The following is a 27321-nucleotide window of genomic DNA, read 5'->3' as shown; positions in this document are numbered from 1 at the left end:
GGGGCGGCGTTTCATTAATCGGGACACGCGTTTCATTCACTGGGGCGCAGTTTCATTAATCGAGACATGCGTTTCATTCACTGGGGCGGCGTTTCATTCATCGGGACATGCGTTTCATTCACTGGGGCGTCGTTTCATTCATCGGGACATGCGTTTCATTCATTCAACGTCTACAATCCGCGCGCTCGGATCCGGTGCACCGCGGCGCTTGGCTGCGTCGCGTTGGCGACGCCGCGCTCACCTGTTGTGTGGACCTGCCTACCTACCTACACGTGCGAGTTGACTGTGCGCGTGTCGCTTTGTGAAGGCCTCTACCAGTTCGCCGTCACGTCGGACGACAACAGCGAGCTCTGGCTCAGCCGGGACGCGGCGCCGGCCAACGCCACTCTCGTCGCCTCCGTGGGTCCGGTACGTCGACGCGCTGTTCTCGGTCATCGGTCCGTCGCCGTCGTTACTCTCATCGCCTTGCCGCGGCCCCTTTCACGCTGGCGTATTCATGTTGGCATCAGTTAGGACGATTGCCGCGCTCGGAATAATTGCAGCAATTAGGCGGGCGGTCCTGGTGGCTTCACTGCTGCCTGTTACCCAGCGCTGTGGAGGTAGCAGCAGCGAGGGGTTGGTGCATCACCGCACGCAAGTGTTGTTGTGAAACTTCCTTCCCGTGGGCGTCGAGGAGGAGCCGTAACCCCCTGGCTCGCCAGGAGAAGGCGGTACAGCGAAAGTGTGGACTCCCATCTGTTCCGTTGGCATGGGATAGAGCGTTGCCCCCTCTCACACGTGTGAGGTTTTCTCCGAATGTGCCGGTTTCCTCCCACAGGTACATACACGCTCATCATTAATTGGCTGAAATCATCATCGGGGCACCGTGGGGGGGGGGGACCGTGGGGGGGGGGATCGTGGGGGGGGGATCGTGGGGGGGGGGGGACCGTGGGGGGGGGGGACCGTAGGGGGGGGGGACCGTGGGGGGGGGATCGTGGGGGGGGGACCGTTGGGGGGGGGGACCGTTGGGGGGGGGGGGGACCGTGGGGGGGGGGGACCGTGGGGGGGGGGGGACCGTGGGGGGGGGGGACCGTGGGGGGGGGGCACGGTGGCGAGATGTTAAAACAGAAGCCCCCGCCGCGTGTTCATTTTTTATTTCATCGCCCACAATGCACCACGACGTGATGGATTTTCCACTGAGAGTAATTGATGTTGAGCGAGCCTTAGAAATGACGCCTCGTCCATCATATATATAATATATATGTATACACACCGTAATGTTTTTATGATATCGCCATTATTTTTCTTCCACACTCCCTCCGTGAGCTTTCCGCGGCATGAACCGCGAAAAACTTCGCGCCCGTGGCTCCGAACAAAACCAAACGTCCAATAACGGCGTCGAGGAAACCAAAAAGAATTATAAATCAAAAGTTTTCCTTCGGGGTGGACGGATGGAAGCGGGAGGGGGACGTTGAATGTAACACGCGGAGCGGAGTTTTAATCTGATTAGGATGCTGCCAAGTTCGGGGTGGCTGATAAGATTGGTTCCGTCGCGAGATTTATGGGCATTGCGGTGGCGGTGGTGGCGGTGGCGGTTTGAAGAGTTTGGGGGCGTGGGGGGAGGATGGACGAAAAGTAGCGAATGTCGCGTCCCCGTTGCAGGCGGGACGTCGTCTCTGTGGGGCCGCGCCTCGGGCAGGGCGCGCCGTGCGGGCCTCTTCTGCCGTGTGGCCGTCCCGTGGACTGTTGGTGGTGGTGGGGGGGAGTGGGGGAGAGGGGAGTGGGGGGGTGGGAGTGAGACTTGCGCTGTTGGCGAGCACCCGCATCGCGGGGCGCTTTCAGATGCGCTTCCGTGGCCGTCTGGAACGCTCTTCCAGACGGCAGCCGTGCACGCGAGATGGTTTAATTTTGCTCCGTATGCGCGCTGGGCGTCCATCCTGCCGGGCTTGCTTTCCCATTCACGCGAGTGCCGCTTCTGCGGCCGTCTGGAACGCTCTTCCTTCCGATATTAGGAAGCCATTGGAGGTATGCACTTTTAAATAATCTACATGGAGAACTCATTTTTTTTATAATTTATTTTTGTGTTTAGTTTGTTGTCCTTCCCCTGCACCTCCGATTAGCACAATTGGCTACGGACAGTGTCAAAGAAGTGCAACATACATAGATACACCTATGAATGCTACACTCGTTTAAAGTTAAGCCGACCTAGGGGAGGGCCAGGAACCCCGTTTCCGTTATTGGTTCTGGCATTTTTTTTTGTCGGTGGCTGGGAAATGAACTCCAGGTTTCCGGGTTCGTACAGCAGCGTGCTAACCACTGCGCCACTGCTCGCCATGATAACACATGCGCACAGACGGTCCTACACACACGCATACGTAGACACTTGCAGATGCACACGGCACGCGCTCTCAGATGCAATAACGGTGACACTTAATCCACAAACCCCGCGTCACTCTCCCCGACCACCACCACCTGAGCTTGCCAATTGCTAATTTGCATGCGTCTCTGCAGACCTGGATGAGGGCAGAGGCGCAGCCCGGCAATTGCGCGCTCACACCACCGCTGCCGGCTTTTTCTCCTCCACATTCAGAATCAACGTTGCGTACAGAGCATTCGGCTGCAATACATTTCCACGCGGTGACGACAAGCCCACTTCGTGATAGCCAGGTCGCTTCTGAAACGAGCTGCATAGCTCAGTGGGCCTTACCTGGTCAAATAAAAAGTGAATAAAGCCCAGTGTGCTAACTTTGGTATACTGTGTGAGTAACACGGAGTGGGAGGGGGGGGGGGTGCTAATGGGGAGCCGTGTTGTATTATTGCTTCAGCAGCATCGTTGGTGTTTGCTGCTTTTGTTGTTGTTCGAGAGTAACCTGGCAATATTCACAAGGGTGCAGCCGTTTCGCTGGAGGATAACATCCGGCATCGTCAGGTTGTTAACAACAGGACCTACGAATCTCGAGCGCAAAGGCTTCCCGCTGCTCCACGTATCAGAACGGGAATGTACAGTGTCTGCCCCCCCCCCCCCCCCTTTGTACGCGTTGTGGCCTTCACTGGAGTCTTGCCATCTGCATTCGGAAATTGAGTCGAAGATCGCGAAATCAGGACGCCTCCCAAACAAACAAAAACATCTTCCGACTCAGCGAGGCCTCCCCTCCTCGATAAGCCACCAACAGATGGTGCATTTAATCGCGCGCGCCAGGACGTTTCATTGCTTGGTCTGTGCGTCACGCGCGACGGAATTTGACGGTCGGTACCGTTGCACGTTTTCGCAGACCGGCCGCGAGTGGACAGCGCCGGGAGAATTCCGAAAATTTAGCTCGCAGATCTCCAGACCAACCCGGTGAGTGACACAAAGACAAAGGCCGCGCCACGTAGCCGCCTTCGACAGAATGGAGCGACAAATTGCTGTCGGCGAGAACCTACCAAGGTGCCCGGCAGAGCGGCACACGAGGGGGTGGGTGGGTGGGTGCCCAGCACCACGCCCGGCCATCTCTGCTGTCTCGCAAGTGGTGAAGTTTCATACACACCGCATCAGGTACCCATTTCAGGCTGGGTCGACCTAAATGAGCCCCAAGGCTGGTTTTACAATTTCGCCACTGATGGTAGCCGTGAGCAGGAATCGAACTCTGGTCGCTGGGTTTGTAATGCAGCACGCACACAACAAAAACAAAGATCCCCCGTCTAGCCTTAACAGACGCTTGGAGCAAGTGCTGTTTGCGAGCACCTATGAAGGCCGGCACAGCGCGTAGTTTTCCAAAGACAAAGATCCCCCCATAGCCTTAACAGGCTGTAGGAGCAAGTGCTCACACACACAGACAAAGATTTCCCTTATCGCCTTAACAGACTGTTGGGGCAAGTGCTGTTAGCGAGCACCCACGAAGGCCGGAACGGTACACGAGGGGGTGGGTGGCCAGCACCACGCCCGACCGCCTTTGTCCCCCTAATGGCGATGTTTACAATCCGCACCTGGAGGCCCAGGACCGGTTCAAATAATCGTCACTGGTGTTGTGCCGTGAGCGGGAATAGAATTCCCCACGCACGCGCGCTCACCCGACCTCACGCACCCACGCACCCGTATTAAAATGCTGATGAGTTTGTCGAACAATTTGAATGCATGAAGCACATTTCGCGAGAGCCGCCTCAAAGTGCCGAATGTGAAATGAAAACCAATCTTGCATAAGTTTGCAGAGAGAGAGAGAGAGAAAAAAAAAGAGACCGATTCTGGGATTAGATTTACACGCGGACAGCGACAACACCCAACGCACGCTCGGGGAGGAGGCGTCGCGTCGGTGGGCTCGTTAAGCCGCGACACTCATCTCCACTCGAGAGGAGACGCGCTTTCAGCATTCGCGTGCTGGGTCGCGTGGCGGTGGTCGTAGTGGTGGTCATCGTGTTGGCGGTGGTGACGGTGGTGGTGGTAGTGGTGACGGTGGTGACGGTGGTGACGGTGGTGGTGGTGGTAGTGGCCACGCCGCTGCTCGTGGCTGCCTGTAAACCCAGCGGCGAGAGTTGGTTGATCACCGCGTCTGAATGTTCTTATCAAACTCCCTTCCCGTGGGTTGGCGTCGAGGAAGAGCCGCGTACTCCCCCGGCACAAAAATGTGGCCTCCGCCGGTTCCGTCTGCACAGGGATCGAGTGTTTCCCCCTCGCATTACGCGTGCGTTTTCTCCGGGTGCTCCGGTGTCCTCCCACATGTACACACACTCATGTATTGGCTGAGAGACGTCTTAGTACAGAGAGGACATCGGCGCCTGGGCAATTGCTGGTGGCGCCGGATCACAGCCGAGTCGCGTGCATGATCGCACTTTCATTCCGTGTTATTTCGTCAGTGCCGCTCAAGCCTACTCCGATTCGCACATTCGCAAGGCGAGCGAGCGAGCGAGACAGCCTTGAATTCTAGCGTGGAACTTTTTGCGCCTCGTTGTGACAGATGATATATTTTTTGTAAAAGTTACAATCATCACGCGCTTTGTCAATCTTGTCAAGTTTAATGTGAATGGGAAAAAAACGTGATTTGTTGTTCGTCTCGGAAGTCGTTTTCCCGAGAAGGGTCCCGCTACACTGGGATGTTTGGCCTCTTCCTATTTGCCGCATTGTCCGGGTCTATAACGCCGACACTCACGTCAGACGGCCAGCAACAAACGGCACTCCCAAGAATCAGAGCTGCAAGAGGAGGTGAAAGGGAACACGGATCTTGACTTGGGCCAGGTTACGGGCCCTTCATTCTAGATGTGAAGCTTTCGTGACTGCAAGGATTCATACTCTTAGGTTTTTTCGGTAAAGTCACGTAGGTAAAAATAAATAATAAAAATAATAGAAATATTTTTTAAAATCATTATATAAACAATATATAAATAATAATATGAATAAAAAAGATATTCTAATTTTTTTTATTTATATAATTTTTTCTATTATGTTTATTATTTATTTTTACCTACGTGACTTTACCGAAAAAACCTAAGAGTACGGACCCTTCGGCCGCCAACTCAAAGGGGATTAAAATATTGGCCTTCCCGTCAGGCAGCGGTGAAACGGAGAGATAACTGGAGACCAGTTTCGTCCTCATTACGACTCATCAGCTCGTCCAGGACATCAATGTTTCAACCCCCCCACCCCCATCCATCCACCACCGACACCACGATTGCCTCCGAGGGGCTCTGTGTGATAGCAAACCCATGAGGCACACGTGTCCGGGTTCGACTCCCGTTGCAGGCTGGTGTCGTCACAACGCTACTTCTTCGAGCTCCTCCACAAACAGGACGACAAGGGGACTGACCACGTCATGGTGGCCGTGAGTTTACCGTCACTCCGCATTCCCAAGGCAGGGACAGTCCGTCCGTAGAACAACGGCTGTCAAAAATACATTTAGGGACGAGTCTAACGATACAGCAGTCACAATATGGTACGTATTTTACGAACCCCAGTGGGGATGATGGGCTATATCTCGACGAGGCCTTCATCCAGCAGTGTCTGATTGATTTTTTTGTTGAGCACAGGGTCCAAAGGCCCGATATAGCAAGCGGCCAGCAACCAGCAGCACCCACACAACGTCGTAGAGTTGTTCACAGCTACCCAGGGGCTGAGCGGCAGAGCGAGGAGCAGGCTCGGGACTTTTGGGTGGTTGACTAAACCCATCATCCTTATTCGTGGCGCTTTTAAAACGAGTACCACTTTGTGCGGGAAGACCCAAAGTGGTTGCGCTAGAAAGAGCCCCCACCCCTCCACCCCCCTCCCCCCGCTGCACCTCCCCCCTCCCTCTGTGCCCCCGCCACGTGAACGTAGAATTTCTGCCACTGGCTGCAGCGAAGCTGCAAACGGGCGGGATGCGCGGCGACGTTCTCGACGTCCACTTCAGCAGGAGGTCACTCCGAGCGCGTGTCTGCGTGCGCGCGCGTGTGTCTATGTGTGTTTGTGTATGTGTCTGTGTGTCTGTGTGTTTGTGTCTGTGTGTGTGTGTGTGTTTGTGTCTGTGTGTGTTTGTGTGTGTTTGTGTGAGTGTTTTTTGTGTGTGTGTGTTTGTGTGTGTGCGTGTGTTTAATAGTCGAGGGAAGATTGATGATGCCGATGATGAGGCTGAGCCGCGCGCATTGCCAGGCGATGCATTATTAACGCGACTTTACCCGGACGCCAGGAGGGGGAAGCGTGGCACGGCACTCCGGAAGATCAATGCCCCCTCCCCCCCTATCTCTCTCGTCTCACAGACTTCTCACAGACAAGAGACGGATAGGCAGGGGGGGGGCAACGACGAGGATGAAGCTATTCCTGGCACTGCGCCCTCTCCTCACAATTGAATCCTCGGGCCTCAGCCGCTATTGAACGATTCAGCGTCTCAGTGCCCGGTGGCAAATTTGTTGGTAACTAAGACCCAACGATCCGCTGCATTTTTTCTTCCGTGTGTGTGGGCGAGCTCATTCTTAAAGAGATCGTAGCTTCTTGTTTTGTGTGTGTGCGCGTGTGTGTGTGGCAGCTGAGAAACTTTAGTCTCGTCTGGTTTTGACGAACGGCCGATCGATCGCGACGCGAGGGGGGGGGGAGGTAATTCTGCGCCGCTCTGTCTCAAACGGAGACCGTCTCCACCGCCCAGTAGGGGCTCGCGATCGATCGAGAACATCGTTTTTTTGCACGAAGAACACGGAGCTCTTGCGGACACCGTTGCTGCTGTTCATTGATTGAAAGTGATCCTGATAATGTCCGTGGGACGTCGCGTCTATGTTAATGCATCATCGCAAGATTCGCACGAATCACATTATGCCGACGTTGTCACACATGTCCCAGTCGACTGCGCCTTCTGTACGGGATCGAGTGTTGCCCCCTCGCACGCGAGGGTTTTTGCTTCCGGGTGCACCGGTTTTCCTCCCCACGCGAAGCCGCACTCTCATCGGCGGAATCGTTCCAAAAAGCGCAATGTGGCAGGAACCTCCTGATAATAAAATAATCCTCGTCATTGCCTGGGTGCATTTTTCCTGGGTAAATTAAGGTCATTGTTATAACGGTGACTCTACTCGTCACACTCATCTCTTGGACACGGGCGCGCTAATTGAGGCCAACCAATGTCTCATTCGCCCAAGGGAGCACGTGATGCGATCGACTGCCCGTTATTTACACGTTGATGAAATGTCAACGCGATGGAATCACAAAAGGCGAGGGTGGCACGCTTGACCGTGACTTTTAAATATCTATTTTTTTGTTCTGAACGAAGCGCTCAAACTCATGTCGGACAGCTACGGACGGATAGCCCCGTGTGTAACGCCTGGGACACAGGAAGAGGTCGGTTCGATTCACACCCTCACGCCTGTGGTTTGTTTAGTTCGCACGTCCCCCCCTGTGGCCGCGTGGATTTGCCTCCGTGTCCTCCGGGTTTCCCTCCTCCACATCTAGAGACGCGCGGCTCAGAGTAGTTGTCTGCTCTGCATCTCCACACTCGGAGCCAGCTACCACGTGCGATGGCCAGGTCGCTTCTGAACGAGAGCGTGTATAGACCAGTGGGCCTTACCCGGTAAATTATGACCAGTTTATCTTCTTGGTTCTTTCGGTAAAGTCACGTAGAAGGGAAGTAATAAAATAATAAAAATAAAACATAATAAAATAATTCTCACGACGTTTCGGCCACAACGCAAGCAGCCGTCATCAGGTGAAAACCAGGTCGGCTGCTTGCGTTGTGGCCGAAACGTCGTGAGAATTATTTTGTTATGTTTTGTTTTTATTATTTTATTACTTCCCTTTTACGTGACTTTACCGAAAGAACCAAGAAGATGAATCCCTGCAGTCACGAAAGCTTTAAATCGAAACTGACCAGTTTAGATCAGTCTAGCTACGAGAGAAGAGTTACCCGTTTTTTACACGCTTTTATTTAACTCACTGTCTGTTGTTGTTGTCGCTGTTGTTGTCGTATCCTCAAATCTTGGAACTCAATTTTAACCCACTTCCCAATGTGCTATCGACTGCAAACTTGGTATACTTATGTCATACTGATGACAATACTATATTCCATCATTAAAAATATAAAAACATATTTTTAAACCATCTTTTTTATTAAATTATCTATCGGCTTGGCTCTAATTGTCCACGCTCAACTAGCATTGGCTGTAAATCACCACGGTCCATTAAGTTATGGGGAAGCCTCGGGGCCACTTCCTGGAGTCGTGGAGTTCTGCCGTTACTCGTACGGTACATTTCATTAACGCGTGTTTTAATTTTTTTTTAAATATTGCTTGTTTGTTCTTTTCTTCTTTAAACGACAACGCAATTCCCTGTCGTGTTGTTGCTCCTCCGTCCCCGCCCCGCGTCACCCGCCCAGTGGAGTCGCCTCGGCGCTCGCGGGCGGTTCCGCACCGTCGACTCGCGCCACCTGTCCCTCTACGCAGGTGAGAGCCGCACAGAGTACGACAAGGTGGCCCGCGTGGCCTCTCAGCAGGGGGCCAGTGCCGTGAGCGAGTCGCGCCGATGAAGGCCGCCACGGCGCACGAGGAGGTGACGTGGTCGGCATCACGACCTGCGGCCCCCCGGTGGAGATTTTGACACATTTTGACACACTTTGCACCAGCTAACTCTTTTTGGGCCGAGTGAGCCTAGGGGAGGCCCAAGACCGGTCCAGATATTCGTCATCGGTGTTGGGGACTGCGAGTGGGAAGGCGACTCGGCTGGCCGGGGATTCGTTTTGCAGTGCGCTAACCACTGCACCACCGCTCCTCGTCTCACAACAGTCCCACACAAACTCTTTGGCTCTTTCGGTAAAGTCACGTAGAGAGATAAATAATGAATAAATAAATCACGACGTTTCGATCGCAACACAAGCGATCGTCTTCAGGTGACAAAATACAGCAGGCGAACTGCTGAGGCAGGGCTCTGCTGCACACTCACACACACCGTCACGCTCACACGTACACGTGTACACTCACACCTGCCGCAAAGACACACACACACACACCTACACACGAACAATCGCCATCACACACCTACACAGGTATTAAAAAAAAAACCCACAATGCCACACACACGGTCACACACTCACCGTCACCCTGTCACACACACTCACTCACCTCCGACTCTCATTCCCTCACCCCCAGCCCTCCCGTCGCATTCTACCTTCACCGCCATCATCCCCTCTCGCTGCTTAGCATATATATTGACTACATTTCCATCATGACTGACCCAAAACTCCCTGTGGATTTTATGAGCAAGTTTTTTGGGTTTATATTGTTGTGTTCACACGCGTGTGTGTGGTGTGTGTGGTGTGGTGTGTGTGGTGTGTGGTGTGTGTGGAGTGTGTGTGTGATGTGTGTGGGGAGCGGTGGTGTAGCGGTTAGCGCGCTGCGCTACGAAACTGGCGCTCACGGCCCAGTGACAATGATCTGAACCGGTCCTGGGCCTCCCCTAGGTCAACTCAGCCTCAAATGAGAACCTGCTGCGGTGCGTTAAAACATCGCCACTGAGAAGACAAAGGCGGCCGGGCGTGGTGCTTGCCACCCACCCCATCGTGAGCCGTTCTGGCCTTCATAGGTTCTCGCTAACAGCACTTGCCCCAACAGTCTGTCAAGGCTATACGGGGGATCTTTGTCTCTGTGTGCTCGCGGTGGGGAGCGGTGGCGCGGCAGTTAGCGCCGCACTGCGCTACGAACACCGGCGGACCCGAGTTCGATTCCCGCTCACAGCCACCGACAGTGGTGGTGGTGGTTTATCTGAACAGTGGCGAAATTGTGGACCCGTTTTTGGACCTCCCCTAGGTCGACTCGGTCTCAAACGAGTACCTGGTGTGGTGCTGGTCACAAGAGACCTCCCAGCCTTAACAGGGGCTCGCTGACAGCTCTTTCGCATGAAGTGGCTTCGTATTGAGAGTCCCTCTCCTTCACCAAACGAACATTCCCCCCGTACAGCCTGAAGAGACGACACGAGCAGCACCGATGAAGGCCGTTGCTGTACACAAGGGGGTGGGTGGCCAGAACCACGCCCGGCCGCCTTTGTGTCCCCAGTGCCGATGTTTACACACTCATTTGAGGCGGAATCGCCCTAGGCGAGGCCCAGAACCGATTCAGATAATCGTCACTGGTGTTGACCGTGAGCGGGAATCGAACTCGGATCACCGGTGTTCGTAGGGCAGTGCGGCGCTAACCGCTGCGACAATATGACTCGCACATCGGCGCGCGAGCCGTGCCCCAAGCACTCACGGCCAGCCACTCGCGCCTCCGTGAAGCTCCATCGCGGATGATGACGATGATGATGAGAGTCGGTGTGCGGGTGGTGATGGGTGCTGATGGGTGATGATGGGCAGAAGGGAGATGTGAAGATCGCTTCACGCTTCGTGGGCATCGTTTCGGTGTGGAGTTTTTTTTTTTTTAAAGCCACACAGTTGCAGAGCCCGGAGGCCCAGAACGTCAAGCGGCCAGGAACAAACAGCACCATGAGGGTTGTACTCGATGAGCGCAAGACATTTCTTGAATCGAGCGTGGTGATTATTACGAATGTTATTGTTGCAAGAGCTTTGAAAGAGGCGATGGGATGGAATTGCAAACTTGAGCAGTGCGAGAGAAGTAGAGACAGATGTTTTGTTCACCTTCCCAACAACAACCATCTTCACCATGACAACAACCACCATCTTCACCATGACAACAACAACCATCCTCACCATCACAACAACAACCATTATCTTCACCATCACAACAACAACCATCTTCACCATCACAACAACATACTGCAGCTTCTTCCTCTCTCTCAACAACCCCCACCTCTTCTGCCCGATCCTGTCATCATCATCCTGCTGCTGCTACTCCCTGCCCTGCCCCCCAGCTACGACCAGGCCTAGCACAACCCCTATCACTACCCCAACCCCTATCACTACCCCAACCCCTATCACTACCCCAACCCTATCACTACCCCAACCCCTATCACTACCCCAACCCTATCACTACCCCAACCCTATCACTACCCCAACCCATATCACTACCCCAACCCTATCACTACCCCAACCCCTATCACTACCCCAACCCCTATCACTACCCCAACCCCTATCACTACCCCAACCCTATCACTACCCCAACCCCTATCACTACCCCAACCCCTATCACTACCCCAACCCCTATCACTACCCCAACCCTATCACTACCCCAACCCTATCACTACCCCAACCCCTATCACTATCCCTATCACTACTCCAACCCCTATCACTACCCCTATCACTACTCCAACCCCTATCACTACCCCAACCCCTATCACTACCCCAACCCATATCACTACCCCAACCCTATCACTACCCCTACCCCTATCACTACCCCTATCACTACCCCTACACTACCCCTATATCACTACCCTAACCCCTATCACTACCTGAACCTCTTCCACTACCCCTATCACTACCCAACCCCTATCACTACCCCAACCCCTATCACTACCCCAACCCCTATCACTACCCCAACCCCTATCACTACCCTACCCCTATCACTACCCTACCCCTATCACTACCCAACCCCTATCACTACCCTACCCCTATCACTACCCAACCCCTATCACTACCCCAACTCCTATCACTACCCTACCCCTATCACTACCCAACCCCTATCACTACTCCAACCCTTCCTCAACCACTCCCACCTGTTCTCTTGTCATTGCACCACCACTTTTAACACCAATAACAACAACAACAACCCACACCACTCGTTATCTCAACGACCATCACCGCGTGTGCAATGTTAACATTGCTGTAAAGCGCCTTGGAACGAGGTGCTCTACAACAACCAAACGAACAGTCAAAGATAGGACAACGAAATTACTGCAGTTTGACGTTTCGCAGCCCTCTGCCTTAGCGAGGGCAAGCGAGAGAGGCGCCTCGGCTCGACCCCCGCCGCTGACCGCACGGGGTCTGTGTTCGACTCCCGTGCGCACAGACGAGAGGGGCCTGCACATGGACGAGACGGGTCACGTGCCCCTGACCCCGGGGGGGTTAGGGGGGCCTCCACCCCGGGGGGGGACGAGCCCCTCCCCCAAACACCCCGCCGCCATGCTGGCGTACAGCCCGCAGGACACCTTCTTCACGGGTGAGGAGGCCACGCTCATTATCTTGAGATGCACACGTTGTACACGGGCAGTGCAGAAAGTGGGTTGACAGACAGGTACAACAACAAAAAGCGGATTATTACTACTACTACCAGATCTCGGAATCTAAGCGTGTCATATAAACATAAATAAATTGTTTGGTGATGATGATGCTGCAGCTGCAACGTTGGCATTGGTGCACAAACACAGCCACCAACAACAAACTCACACTCGTCAACAACAACAAACTCACACTCGTCAACAATAACAACTGTGGCCTTCAAAGAACAAAATATAAAATCGGCCACGTTTCGGGCAATGGACCTTATTCAGGTGACACAGAGGCCACATCAGAGAGGCGCACTCCACCTCTATTGCCTCTCCGTGTTCTGTGAATAAGGTCCATCGCCCGAAACGTCGCCTCATTATTTTACTTTCAAGGCCACATACACGGTGTTGCTAACGAACGAGTTCGTTGAGATTCAAGTGGGGAGTGGTGGTGCAGCGGTTAGCGCTACGCTGCGCTACGAACTCGGCCACCCGAGTTCGATTCCTGCTCACGGCCAACACCCAGTGACAATTATCTGAACTGGTCCTGGGCCTCCCCTAGGTCGACTCAGCCTCTAATGAGGACCTACTGCGACGCGTAAACATCGACACAAAGGAGACAAAAGCGGTCGGACGTGGTGCTGGCCACCCACCACCTCGTCTACCTTGCCGTCCTTCATAGGTGCTCGCTAGCAGCACTTGCCCCTACATTATGTTAAAGCTATACAGGGGATCTTTGTCTTTGTTGGGTTTTCGGCATGCCGCGTGTCAACTGGTCAATTGATCAGAGACCTTTGGCAACAGGGGCGGTGGGAGGCTCAGGAGCGACGTGGGCATAGCGGTGGTACCTATCGACGACACGGGCGATATCCCAGCACAGCAATTAGCCGGGTAGCTGTGGCCCTGCATGTTGGCCTTCAAGGCAGCAGTGTTGAGGCAGGGAGAGGTAGGTGGATCACCGCACACAGATGTTGTTGTGAAGCTCCCTTCCCGTGGGGGTCGAGAGGCACTGTCCCCTGGCTCGCCCGGAGACGGCGGTGCCAGCAAGTGGACTAATCGCCATCCGTTTCCATCTGTGTGCGGGGATACAGCGTTGCCCCCTCGCGCAATGCGTAGGCTTGCTCCGGATGCTCCGGTTCCCCCCCCCCCCCCACGTGTCTACTAAACACAAATCATCACGTGAGAACTGTTTGTCGTTGCGTTTGGTTTGTTGTGCTTCATCCGCACCTCCGATGGTTACATATGGTGCGGACAGAAGTTCAACATACGTACAACTGGCTGAAAACATCTTAAAATAAAAAAGAAACCCTTACGTGGCAGGACGCTCTTGAAAACGAGTCACATGACTCCGCGTGGCTCTCCTGGATGAACGAGTCAAATTAAACGCTGCTCGAGAGCCCATCCACCCCATCCACCCCATTCACCACACCCACCACACCCACCACACCCACCCCATCGCCCCCGTGTGCGCCCTGCCCAGTGCCCCTGCTGGATGAGCGCTGGCTGGCTGGCGGGCTGCCTGGCTGTGCCTACAAGCCGACCTACACCATCCGAGGCCACCCGCTCCTGCGCTACCAGGGCCTCCAGTTCGTACGTACGCGCCGCGCGCGTGCCTACTGTATACGTTCGTGCAATGAGGAAGCGCCATTGCCCGAAACGTCGCCGATTTTACATTGTTTTTTTTTTCTTCCCGTGTATGGCCGCAGTGTTATTGACCGATGTGTTGTGATGTCTGTGTGTTGGCACGAGCCGTGCCAGTGATGTGCTGTGTTAGCATTGTACTATATTAGTGCTGTGTTGTTGTTGTGCTGTGTTAGTGGTGTGTTGTGTTGTCTGTTGTGCTGTGTGTCTGCTGTAGTAACGTGCTGTGTCAATGCTGTTCCATACGAGTGCTGCGTGTTGTGCTGCGTGTTGTGCTGCGTGTTGGTGCTGCCGCCAGGTGTACCTCTCCTACGTCTACCCCAACGACTTCACGCGCCTCGCGCACATGGAGAGCGAGAACGCGTGCGTCTACGAGCAGCGCGCCCTGGGTGGGGGGGCGGCCGGGGGGGGCCCCCATGGGTAACGCGCACCCCACGTGCGTGTCTGTGTCTGTGTGTACACGTGTGTGTGTGTGTACACGCGTGTGTCTGTGTGTGTGTGTACACGCGTGTGTCTGTGTGTGTGTGTACACGCGTGTGTGTGTGTACACGTGTGTGTGTAAGTGTGGGGAGCGGCAGTGCAGTGGTTAGCACGCTGAGCTGCGAATCCGGCGACCCGGGGGGTTCGATTCCCGCTCGCGGTCCCGGGCCTCCCCGAGGTCGACTCAGCCTCAAATCGAGTACCGGATGTGGTATGTAAACATCGCCACTAGGGAGACAAAGGCGGCCGGGCGCGGTGCAGGCCACCCACCCCTTCGTGTGCCATGCCGGCCTGCATAGGTGCTCGCTAACAGCACTTGATCTGACAGTCTGTTCAGGCTATACGGGAGATCTTTGTCTGTTGTGTGTGTGCGTGGGTGGGGAGCGGTAGTGTCGTGAATCCGGCGACCCGAGTTCGATTCCCGCTCACGGCCACCAACAACGGTGACGATTAACTGAACCGGTCCTGGGCCTCTCCCCTAGGTCGACTCGGCCTCAAATGAGTGCCCGGTGTGGTGTATAAACTTCAGCACTTGGGAGACAAAGGCGGCCAGGCGTGGTGCTGGCCACCGTCCCAATTGTGTTCCGTGCCGGCCTTCATAGGTCGTAGCTGCTCTCTCACCGCACTTGCCCCAACAGCCTGTTAAAAGCAATGCCGGGGGGGGGATCTGTGTCCATGTAATTGGAGTGCGGCGCAGTGGTTAGCGACCTTGCAATCTAAACCCAGCATCCTGACTTCACTTCCCAGCCACGTCTGACATTGGTGGCGACACTTAGGTCCCCTCGGCCTGAAAACAGCACCTGGTGCCGTGCGTAAAGCACCGCGTGTCAACACCTGCCCGCTGCTACTACCCCAGTCGTGTGCCAGGGCTGCCCTTAATAGGTGCTCGCTAACAGAGTCTATGAAGCACGCGGGATGGTTGCCTCTGCTGGCGAGAGGGCGAGTGCTTGCGGTCGGCGGGGTAAGATAATCGACAAGGGATTTGAATCGATCGTTTCCGATCGATGCAAATTATATTTCAAGGTGGACTTGAGGCTTCCGGAGCGCATGAGCGAGAACTAACGAGGCAGACTATGGAGAGGAGTTCAATAAAAAAACAATCGATTATTGAATGATATTCTTGAATCGATTCTTGACCCGAAATCATGGTCACGGGGTGGGTGGGGTGGGTGTGAATCATTACATGACAGCTATGACAGTCATCATAACAACAACAACAGTAATGTAATACATTTGGTACTTATAGCGCACGGCTATCATCACGAAGACGAGGCGCTACGTCTCCACCGCACAGCCCGCAGTAGTTTTCACAGAAGGGGGCGATGTGTCGGTCACTGCTGCCGCTGCGTGTGTGTGCGCCATCGGCGGCACGCAACGCCCTGCTCGTTCCTGCCGACGTCACGGGGATCTTTAACGTCCACCACTGCGAGCGGAGCAGACGGCGCGCAGTGATGCGTTACGGTTAATGCATCCACACCGCGGTTATGACCGGGGCGGCCCGCCGGAGTCAAACCGCGATTCCATTCTGCCCATCCCCTGACCCTCATTTGAACCGACTCTCTATTATTCAAATCACTAAACGTGTCGTGAACACACCACCACCACCACCACCTGACACAGCCAATTAGTAAAGTTCGTCGCGTAAACAAAAAATGTGGCGAATCGCCAGGGGAAGCTGGTTGCTTTAATCAGCAGCGAAACGTTGTAATCAAATTGTAAATGTTGCGTGTTTGCTCTCCACCCCACCGGTATGTGCTCAAGTAGTAACTAATTGGGCACACTTTGTTTTCACGACACATCTTACTAATTAGCTGTGTCGAGTGGTGTTGGTGGCGGGTTAACAACACATTTATATTCACGCGATCTAACCCAAAAAAAAAACTTTAATTACCAATGCCAATGCTTTCCTCTTTTCCGAACTACCCCCCTCCTCTCCTGCCCTGCAAGGGTGGACTTTAGCCGCTACATGAAGGTGGACGCTGCCGAGGCCGGAGGGCAGGAGAACGCATCCACTCAGTTGCCACGACCCCCAGGTAATAAATAACCAAACGAGAACAACGCCGCGATCATCATTCCTTCGTGTGCGTGTTGTATGTGCGGTGAACTTCTTTCGCACCGTACGTAGCCAACCCTGCTCAATATGTGCGGGGGAAGGACAACAAACTCCGAAACACAAATAATTTATGAACAAGTGAGTTTTCAATCTAGACGATTTAAAAGTGCATAGCTCAAGTGGCTTCTCTATAACCTAAAGAAGACCGTTCCAGACGGCCACATCGCGCGCGTCTGAACGTCTTTGTTCGAGGGCTACCCTGAGGCACGCACAACCGCGGAGTGCCAGCCGAGGGAATGGATCGCGTGAGACAGGAGGTCGGTAGCGACACAATCGGCTGTTCACTTCTATACGCCGCAGCAGCGTATAGAAGAAGTGCATCTCCCACAATATCACAATCGCCGAGGATCCACAGACACAAGCTGGAAGGCGGCAGCAGCAGCCAGGCTGTGGCGAGCCGGCGTTATCGACGATTGCCCAAGCTCTGCGATCCCCTACGCATTGGGATATTATCAGCCAACGAATGCGGGGAGCAAACCGGGGAGCACCCGGTGACAACCCAGGCGTGCGAGGGGGCAGCACTCGATCTCACACGGAAGGGACAGACGGTGCTCGTCCGCACTTTGCTATACCGCCTACTCCGAGCGAGCCAGGGTGCGGCGCACGTTCGTGCGGTGATCCACCAACCCTCGCCGCTGCCTCCGCAGTGAGTGAACACAGCCCGCGTGCAGCAGCGTAGCCACCATGATCGAGAATGTGCAGGCTTTGTTCGTCGGCAAAATGGCATAAAGATTCACCATCTCTTTCACAATCAGGCCTGGCGACCGCTGCTAAGATTCTGGGGCCTGCCGCTTATTGATTTTGTACAATTAGCTAATGAGTATTATTGGGATTATGACGACGACGACGATGATGTCAGCGCAGAGTGGTCCATGACCGAGAGGTACAGTGGAAGGTCTTCAACGCGCGCGGCTGATGCGTCTTGGAGCTCCTTTGCGGCATGAACTGGAATCTCGCCGTGACATCGGCGCCGAGTATAGCCGAGTACACAACGGCCCGTTGATGCCCAGTGTCTGACGATTACCTGCACCAGTCCTGGCCCTCCACGAGGTCAACTCGGCCTTAAACGAGTACCTTGACATCCAGAAATGTCAGGCCACCACGTGTACTGGCACTGCTGGATGAGGGTCTCCCCGTGCCCTGCGGGTCGCGGGGTGGGGGTTACGTGACCAGACTTGACCACAATGATCCGTGCAGGTTGGTGAAGACTGCCCTCTGGGTCCTACCACGCTGCAGCGTACAGCAACCTGCCGTGCATCCTGGGCAATCAAACCACTGCCCAAGCTCAACCCTGTTTATCCATGCATATGTCTCTCTTACCTGTCTCTCTGTCTCATGTCATGTGTCTCTCTGTATCTTTCTGTCTGTCTACATATTGTCTCCCCCTTTGTCTCGATGCCCCCTCTCTCCCCCAGTCTGCCCAGGACTTGACTTCGATTTGAGACAGACCATGCATGTTTCATGTTATCGCAATGTATATGTTTGTCCACTGTTATTTGTATGACCGGTCCAGCTTCATAGACGATCACCCCAAGAGTTTATATGCATATTGAAATAACCAACGCACAACGCTGCACGTACCTGATAGTTGGTTATCACAGAATGTAGAAACCGCGGTGGAGCCAATCAGATCACGAGTTCAGATCCCGGTCGGAGGTCCGCTCGGCACCACCATCACCATCATCACCACCATCACCACCATCACCATCATCACCACCATCACCATCCCTTTGACGTCGATAAAACGAGCACCACTTTGTGGGACGTCGAGCGTGGTTGTCCTGTAACGGATGGTCTCGCCCCCACCATAGCAATGTGGAATTCCTACCGCATGCCGTCACCCAGGAGACGCGTTGGCCGAGCGCGCCCGAGTCGCCCCCTGCTGCCCTCGGTGGGAGGCTGCGCACGGACTCGGCAGCGTCGATGCCATTGAAGCGAGCCTCGACCCAGCTGATGAGACGCTGAATGTCGAAACCGGTCTCGAGTTTTGTTTGTTTTGTGGAGAGACGGATACATGAAGGAGCCCGATGATCGATTTTGCTTAGTATTATTATTAGCAGGATCCATGACCTATCCACTGCGGGATGAAGGCCTCCCCACACCTTGTATCATGTGCGCTATCTGACCATATTTCACCACGCTGGTCGGTGTAAGTTGATGAACGGGAGGTGGTGGGAGGAGGAGGGAAATAACCCAGGAGCAGTTCAGATATCGCTCGCCACTGATGTTGGCCGTGCCCGGCAATCAAACCTGGAACACCACTGGCTTCATTACGCAGTGCGCTAACCGCTGCGCCACCGCTCCTGTTCCCCGTCGCGAACCGCAGACGCGGAGAGACGAGCGGTCACGGGGAGGGTCACGGGGAGGACCGCAGCCGTAGCGGGGGGCGATCGTGGCTGCGACGGCCCCGCGAGTTGGGACCGCTCCGCGCGGGCCGCACGGACGGGTATCCGAGCCCAGGAGGCACCCACGGCCGGCGCGAGGCCCTCGGGGTCGCGGCCTCCGCGTGGCTGCGGGGCGCAGGGGCCGCGGACCTCCGTCTCTCCGGGGGCGCCCGGGACGAACGGCAGCGGCGGCGGCGTCCGGCGCGAGGAGGAGTCGGCGTCTGCCGGCGGAGCGACGCGGCGACCTCGCCGCGACTCGAACCCCGACCCCGAGGCGGGGGACACTCGCGGCTGGCTCCGGCGGTCCGGCCGCGACTCCCGCGAGAGTCGGGCGCCCTCCAGCCGCTCCCTCCTCGTCCTCGAGGGCTTCGGCCCCGAGCCAAACATCTCGGCGCGTCGGGGCGACCTCGACCGAACAGGGACACGAATCGGGACTTCGCTCCTCCTCGGCGGCGGTGGCGGCGGCCTCCGGGCGGGGGGAGGGGCCGCGCGCCCCCCGATCGAACCCCCGCCGCCCTCCCGCGCCCCGGCGGTGGCGACGGCCGCCGCGAGCCGGGGCCCGGGACGCGGGGGGCCCGGGCCCTCGTCCGCGGGGCCCTCCGAGAGGCCGGGCCGCGGGGAGGCGGCGCTGGACTGGGGCCGCACGTTCGCCGCGCGGGGCCGCGTGGACGTGGAGCGCGCGAGGTCGGACCGCATCGACCTGCGGTGCAACGTGGCCGGCAACGCGCTGGCGCCGGCGCGCGAGGCGCTGGCGGTGGCGCGCAGATTCGTGCAGCTGCTCAACGCCCGCGGAGGCCAGCGGTGAGGAGCGGCGGTGAGGAGCGGTGAGCGGTGGTGGTGAGGAGTGGTGGTGGTGAGGAGTGGTGGCGGTGGTGGTGAGGAGTGGTGGCGGTGGTGGTGGTGAGCGGTGGCGGTGAAGATTGATGGGTGGTGGTGAGTGGCGGTGGTAAGGAGTGGCGAGCGGGAATAAGCGGTGGTGAGGAGTGGTGAGTGCTGGTGAGGAACGGTACGCAGACTCGTGCTATTCACATGCAAATCAATAGACAACTGAGCTCCTCCACCTTGTATCAGAGACGCCTCATCCAGATCAAGCGTGGCCGCAGACTCGACCCCGGGTAGCGCTGATGACGGGCTACCCTCACGCACAGCAGAGGACGATGCGCACCTCCGAGTCGCTTTATCTCTTCGCTTATCAAACCGAGGAGAGCCTCGTCGAGTCTCGAGGCCGTTTCCCACGAGGGGTCCCCGCTGCACGCGAGGCACGCGTCGAGTGATTCCCGTACCCTTGGTTTCGCGTGCCACGCCTGCGTCTGCACGCACGCTGCACTGCACGCACGCTGCGTGTCGCACCGCACGTGGCCAGACGCGCGAATCGCCATCGTCACGCGCCACGACGAAGGGTCCGTGGCCCACGTCGTCACCTGTGATGTCGCTCTCCTGTTAAGGGGGTGACGATGCCGCTGCTCCGTGCACTCCCAATTGAGTGATTTGCCGATCACTCCTCGGCACGGTAGGGAGGGGGGGTGCCGTGCTCTGCTGTGACCCCCACTCCCCCCGTTTCCCCCCCCCTCCGTCGTGTTCCGTTCTAACGCCGTCTGCGTGCATCGTCCCCGGCCCCGGGTCGCCGCGCAGCGCGCTGCGTCTGCGCCGGGCCGTGGCCGTGGAGAAGCGGCGCGACGGCGCCAGGGGCGGCCGCTACCTCCTGGAGCTGGAGGTGGAGGTCAAGGTCGGGGTCGGGGTCGAGGCCGGCTCCAGCGAGGCCCCCGTGGCGCGCCTCTCGCAGTACGTGTACGCCACGTGGGCCCAAGGTCCCCTCCGCCGTCGCGGCAGAGGCGGCGGTCACGTCGACGGCGAGGATGACGAGGACGACGAGGAGGACGATGAGGAGGAGGAGGACTACCGCGACGACGGGCGACTCGGCGGCGGCGCGGAGATTTACGAAGGCGCCGCCCGCGATGACGACGACGACGACGCCGCCAACGATGGCGGATACGACGAGGAGGAGGACGAGGACGGCGTGGACACGAGCAGCGACGTGGTGCTGCCCGTGCCGGCCTCCAGGGCGAGGGCCTTCCACCTGTGCAGGCCCCAGGGCTTCTCGTGGAGGCCCAACGTGATGGTCCACTTCATTGTGCCAGGTACAGAGCGGGACACCGCGTGGCAACATCGCCCCCCCCCCCACCCATTGCGTAAATCGTGCTCAACGACGCTCTCCTGGGTAAACGAGCAGAATAATAAAATGATGATGTTATTGTTGTTGATGATGATAAGAGGTAGGAGGCCAGAGTGAGTGCAGAGGTGGACGAATGTGGGTGTCAGGAGACACGCACGGAACGATGTGTGTGTGGGTGAACTGGTGTTGTCTTGCGGGGGAGAGTGGGTGGCGCGGTGTTTAGCGTATCGCGCTGCGAACTCGGCGAACTCGATTTGGCTTCCCGGCGATGGCCAACATCAGCGGCGAGTGCTATCCGAACCGGTCCCTGGGCCGCTCCACACTTCCCGAGCCCGCACTAACCTGCACGGGGAAGTATGGTGATATGAAGCGAGACCCGTAACCGGCACGGCGTGGGGAGGCCTTCACCCGACACTAATTTGATCACGTCTGACGACCACGACGACACTTTGAGCACACGGACACGGAACGATGTCGCTCGTACAAGTTGCCGTGCGGCACGTGCCCTGCCCGCGTTTCTGTGACGCAATCCATTGACGCGTCGGTCACGTGGTTTTGCTTCTTCATCTATCAACAAAAAAAAGTTTTCCGGGGTAGGCGGGGAGGGGGGAATGTCCCTCCTGGGGAGTGTCCCTCCTAGGGGGGAGATCATCCCGTCCGTGCTGGTGGCGTGCGCGTGTGCTCCTCCTCCTGCGTGTGTGTGTGCCCCCCCCACCCCGAGCAGTGAAGAACCAGGCCCGATGGGTGCGCCAGATCATCTGGGACCTCGAACAACTGTCCAGGGTGACCGGTGATCGGCGCTTCTCGCTGGTCATCGCCGACTACGACAGCGGCGACATGGACATCGAGAGGGCCCTGAAAGCGAGCTCCCTTCCCAGGTCTCCTTTCCTCCTGACCCTCACCCCCCTCATCACCGCCCCTCGTCCAGGCAGTGCGCACAATCGTCGCGAGCGCCGTTGTGGACAATGTAATTTTTTCTAAAAAATGAAGCAAAAAATAATCTGACAATATATCCACCCCCCACCTCATTCTGGCATCTGTCTCTCCACGTGAAGTATCAACGTCAGTTTCACACATCCCATCGGCCACACGGCCCACCTACTGGGAGTGCGTAATTTCAGCGGCGTTGGTTCAGCACTAATCAAAACTCTTGACCGGTTTCAACGTTCAGTGTCTCATCAGCAGTCAGGCTTGCGTGTGGCAATGCTGCCGAACTGCCAGATAGTTCTAGGCGAGGACCCTCTCTGTTAGACACGGTTCCTAGCCCCACGCGAAGCTCGCTTGACGCGTCGCTTTGGCTCTGCTCGCCCGTCGGTCTCGGTCGGACGGTCACGGCCCACAGAAGTGGCTATCACAGAGCCACTTCTGAGATCCCTTCAAGTGACGTTCCGGGCCCACACCGAGGGGGGCAGCACTTTGCCACCCACCGCGTGCGGCAACCAAACTAAGTTTTTTTTTTTGCCAAATAACAAAACAAAAACTTGAATGTCATGGAGTTCTTCTGTGCGGTCGTTGGTGACGGGGCTGAGACCTTCAACTGGGTACACTTACACCCCGGACTGCTCAGCACGGGGCTGGAACCCCGGGACTTGAACTCCGCCACGTGCTGCACAGCGGACCTCGTGTGTGCTCGCGTCCCCAGGTCGACTCAGTCTTAAATGAGTACCCTGTGCGGTGTGCATTAAACATCGGCACTGGGGATACGAAGGCGGCCGGGCGCGAGTGGCGCTGGCTACACCATCCCCTCGTCGTAGGTGTACGGCACCGGCTTCGCTCGCTAACGGCACTTGCCCCGAATGATTGTCCCTGCTACACGGGGGATCTTTGTCTCTGTCTTTGTGTGCGTGCTCGCAGTCATCAGTACGTGAGGCTACAAGGGAACTTCGAGCGGTCGGCCGCTCTGCAGGCCGGGGCCGACCTCGTCAAGGTGAGTTCACGCGACCGGCGCTGACCAGCAAAGTGCCCGGAGAGTTCCACCTCGCGGGGAGAAGCCGTCGAGGTGGATCGCGACGTGGGTTCACGCGGCCTTCCCAAACTAAAACCTTCCAGAAAAGTCGGTCCGGGTGTTCGGTATTCGTGACGAGCGAGTACCTCCGGAATAGACTCGAGATGAACGGCGTCGATACCTCCCGCCTGCCCAGCCCCCCGCACCGACCCCCCCTCCCCTCCCCCCGTTTCTAGCGACGGACAAGCAGCTACTGCAGCTCTGAGCGATGATAACCACTTTGGCGTGAAGCGCACAGATTCGGCCAAAGTAGAAATGTTAATGGGCTCCCAGTTGTAGTGGCGTGCGAGCAAAATAAAATAAAAATGTAAATCTCCACCTTTGTACATTGTATACCCGCACTGACCAGTGTGGTGAAGTATGGTCAGTTGACCCCCCCCCCCCAATCCATCCCCCCCCCCACCCATGATGTGCACGACGTGGGGAGGCCCTCATCATCCATCCAGCAGTGGATTGACAAGAGGGGATTGTAAGGGGGTGGGGGAATGTCTCCAGTTGTCTTGACTTCCTCGTCAGGGCCACGATGGGGAGTTGGGTGGGGGGGGGCAGCTGTAGACAAACCGAAGTGTCCGGTGAAGCCAAGAGGGGGCGCAATCGTCACGAGATTTCTATCTCTGACTCACCATCCACGCCACGAAATTTATATCCCTGACTCAACGTTCACGCCACGATATGTGTATCTCCTACAACGTTCATGCAACGAGATTTGTATCTGACTAGGCCCTAAAGAGTCGGCCTTCTTTAGGGCCTAGTCTCACCAGCGAATGCCAAAAGGCGAAGTTCAACATACATATGCGGGGATGTTTTGATAATAAAGGTGTTTTTGGGTTAGATCGCGTAAGTACAAATGTGTCGTACCACTCCACCAGCCGAAACAGCCAGTAAGGTTTTTCACGTAAACAACGCGCCAATTGGTTACTACTTCAGCCCACCGGTGTTGGAGAGGAAATCCAAAAACATTTACAATTATAGCTTCCGAGTCGTACGAGATCAGGGTCACCGTGGGCGATTTGGCCCAAGGCCTGGATAAATATCACTGGATCGCAAACCACGGCAGCAGAGATCGCTGGCGGAGACAATTCTTACGTCTCAAAATGTGATTCACTGCATCCCGCCATCGCACCCCTTCTCCTTAATGGAGTTGGCCAAACATCCCACGATAGGGCCACAGGGCTTGGACAATTGATGGCGCCCATTCTGGCTGCCTTCCTGCTTCTCTGTGGTTTATCACGCCTCTGAATCGTTCTCTTTTGAACGAAAACATGCACGTACAAAAATCCAAATAACTATCGTTGGCATCTTTTATCACAATCCTATCGCGTCCCATCCCATCTCATCCCAACCAGTCTCGTTTTAATCCCATCTCATCCCATCCCAGCTTGTTCCGTCCCACTTAATCTTATCACATCCTGTCCCATCCCGTCCCACGTCCTCCGTCCCACATCATCCCGTCCCGTCTCCCTGTCTCGTCTCACCGGCCCCGTCTCCCTGTCTCCCTGTCTCACCGTCCCCGTGTGGCCGCCAGGATGCACACAGCGTGGTGTTCCTGTGCGACCTCCACCTGCACTTCCCGTGGGGACTGGTGGACGCAGTGAGGAGGCACTGCGTGGAGGGCCGCATGACCTTCGCCCCCATGCTCATGCGGCTCAGCTGCGGCAGCCTTCCCACGGAGCCTGACGGTGAGGGACGGCCGCATCCACACCGAGACCCCCCGACTCTCAGAGTTGTTAACTACCTCGCCTGGTATGTAGGAGGTCGTGGGTTCGATCCCGACGCTTGCTTGGAGTTCGCGTGTTATCTGTTTTTTCCCAAGTCACGTGGATTTTTCTCCGGGTCCTCCGGTTTTTCTCTCCACATTTAGAATCAACGTCAAGCTTTTAGAGTATTTGGCTGCTATAAATTGCCACGTGACAGCCACTTTGTTGAGCTATCATTTGTGTCCAAGTCGCTTCTGAAAATAGCTATATAGCTCAGTGGGCCTGACCTGGTGAAATTAAAAAAAATGGTTTAGTTGTAGTTTAGTCTCAGAGACTCTTGAAACCCTGAACCATGAAACTCTTTAGAGAACCTGTGGACTGAGATTCTACGGCATTGAGACCCAGAGACCCCAATAACCTGAGCCCCATGAATCCAGAAGACCCACAGTCCCCGAGACTCCCAAACACTCCTGGACCCCTAAAGGTCTTGACACTCACCAGATGCCTGGATCCCACAACTGAGACACTGAGGTGCTAATAAACGGAGACCCCTGAACCCTTAGACCTGACATCGAGACCTTAAGCCCCAATATTCTGTGATCTGGACATCCAAAGACCCTGAGACCCAGAGACTCCAAGATCCATAGATTGAGAGACCCCGAGATTCCTGGACACGAATGCCTCTGTCATCCACGATCAAGGAGCCAGAATCATTTATACAGTTTGTCTCACTTGTTCCATCTCACTTGTTCCGTTTCATTCCATTCCATATGTTCAATCTCGTTCGTTGCATCTTGTATGTTCCCTCTCGTTTGTTCCGTCTCGTACCGTCTCGTCGTATCAATCTCGCCCGTTCCGTCTCCTCCGTTCCGTTTCCTCCGTTCTGTCCCCTCTGTTCCCGTCTCAGGCTACTGGGAGGTGAACGGCTTTGGCCTTCTCGGGATCTACAAGTCGGACTTTGACCGCGTCGGGGGGATGAACACCCAGGAGTTCCGGGACCGCTGGGGCGGGGAGGACTGGGAGCTGCTGGACCGGTGAGTGGTGGACACTCCGTGGGACAGAGATGGGGGTTGTCAAAATAAAGAAATAAGTAAATATTATTTCAGGTACTTTCGAAAACAATTAAATTGGACACAAAACGTCTTGGTGCGTTACATCCTCGTACGCATGACAAATGATTCATTTGGGTTACGTCAGGTGGTGGAGGGTCTGCACGACAAAATTATTTGCGTGCCCAAAAGTCTTGTTAGGCTATTTGGGGGGTGGGTCTTTGTGTTTATGAGTGTGAGTGTGTACGTGTGTATGTGTGGGGAGCGGTGATGTAGTGGTTAGCGCGCTGCGCTACAAACCGGCGAGTTTCATTCCCGCTCACGGCCACCACATGAGTGACGGTTGTCTGCACCGGTCCTGAGCCTCCCCTAGGTCGACTAAGCCTCAAATGAGTACCTGATGCAGTGTGTAAACATCGCCAATGGGGTGACGAAGGCGGCCGGGCGCGGTGCTGGCCACCCACCCCCTCGTGCGCCGTGCCGGCCCTTCGTAGATGCTCGCGGACAACACTTGCCCCAACAGTCTGTAGAGGCTACACGGAGGAGCTTTGTCTTTGCGTGCGGCGCCGCCCTCTCCCCGCAGGGTGCTGTCCGCCGGCCTGGAGGTGGAGCGCCTGCGATTGCGCAACTTCTACCACCACCACCACTCGCACCGCGGCATGTGGCACCGCAACGGGGCCGCTCCGCACGACCGCCACGGGGGCTGACGGCCACGCAGGTCGCGACGTCGCGATCGCCAAATCCGGGCTCGTCGCAGTGGGGCGGGCGAGGCTGGGGCGGGAGAGGCTGGGGCGGGAGAGGCTGCGGCGGGAGAGTCTCTGGCGGGAGAGGCTGGGGCGGGAGAGGTTGGCACAGGGCACCACCAATTCTCCCCTTCCCCCCACCCGAAAAATGTGTGGCCCGGAACCTGGGCACGCCGCTGGCCCGTGGGCCCTGGTGCAGTTGCACCGCCTACACACTCGATAGCTATGCCACTGGTTCATGGGTGTGCGTGAAAGTCGCGTATTTATGTTTGTGTGATGCTTATCTCAACCGCTCCTAGGCCTCCCTTAGGTCGACTCAGCTTCAAATGAGTACCTGGTGCGGTGTGTAAACATCGCCACTGCGGAGACGAAGGTGGCCGGGCGTGGTGCTGGCCACCCACCCCCTCGTGTGCCGTGCTTGCTAACAGCACTTGCCGCAAAAGTCTGTGAAGGCTATATGGGGGATCTTTGTTGCACAGGCCG

At 56.2% G+C, this 27321-nt stretch overlaps 1 protein-coding gene across 1 annotated transcript in view; it reads left to right on the top strand.

Annotated features, from left to right (window-relative positions):
• The window catches only part of B4GALNT4 (beta-1,4-N-acetyl-galactosaminyltransferase 4), a 52443-nt gene extending 25607 nt beyond the window's left edge, over nucleotides 1-26836 (top strand). The window contains exons 6-20 of the mRNA XM_078859253.1: nucleotides 308-408; nucleotides 3252-3319; nucleotides 5693-5771; nucleotides 8778-8844; nucleotides 12358-12507; nucleotides 14034-14143; nucleotides 14493-14614; nucleotides 16622-16707; nucleotides 19114-19972; nucleotides 20804-21309; nucleotides 22069-22222; nucleotides 23199-23271; nucleotides 24875-25028; nucleotides 25954-26080; nucleotides 26679-26836. Coding sequence (XP_078715379.1) covers nucleotides 308-408; nucleotides 3252-3319; nucleotides 5693-5771; nucleotides 8778-8844; nucleotides 12358-12507; nucleotides 14034-14143; nucleotides 14493-14614; nucleotides 16622-16707; nucleotides 19114-19972; nucleotides 20804-21309; nucleotides 22069-22222; nucleotides 23199-23271; nucleotides 24875-25028; nucleotides 25954-26080; nucleotides 26679-26802 — 2780 coding nt within the window. The 3' untranslated portion in view covers nucleotides 26803-26836. The remainder of the gene's footprint in view (nucleotides 1-307; nucleotides 409-3251; nucleotides 3320-5692; nucleotides 5772-8777; nucleotides 8845-12357; nucleotides 12508-14033; nucleotides 14144-14492; nucleotides 14615-16621; nucleotides 16708-19113; nucleotides 19973-20803; nucleotides 21310-22068; nucleotides 22223-23198; nucleotides 23272-24874; nucleotides 25029-25953; nucleotides 26081-26678) is intronic.
• Nucleotides 26837-27321: the final 485 nt, after the last annotated feature.

This window comes from Lampetra fluviatilis, chromosome 8 (assembly GCF_964198595.1).
Source record: "Lampetra fluviatilis chromosome 8, kcLamFluv1.1, whole genome shotgun sequence".
Classification (NCBI taxonomy): Eukaryota; Metazoa; Chordata; class Hyperoartia; order Petromyzontiformes; family Petromyzontidae; genus Lampetra; species Lampetra fluviatilis.
The sequence above is the reverse complement of the archived record's forward strand: the minus strand, read 5'-3'. Positions and strand labels throughout refer to the sequence as shown.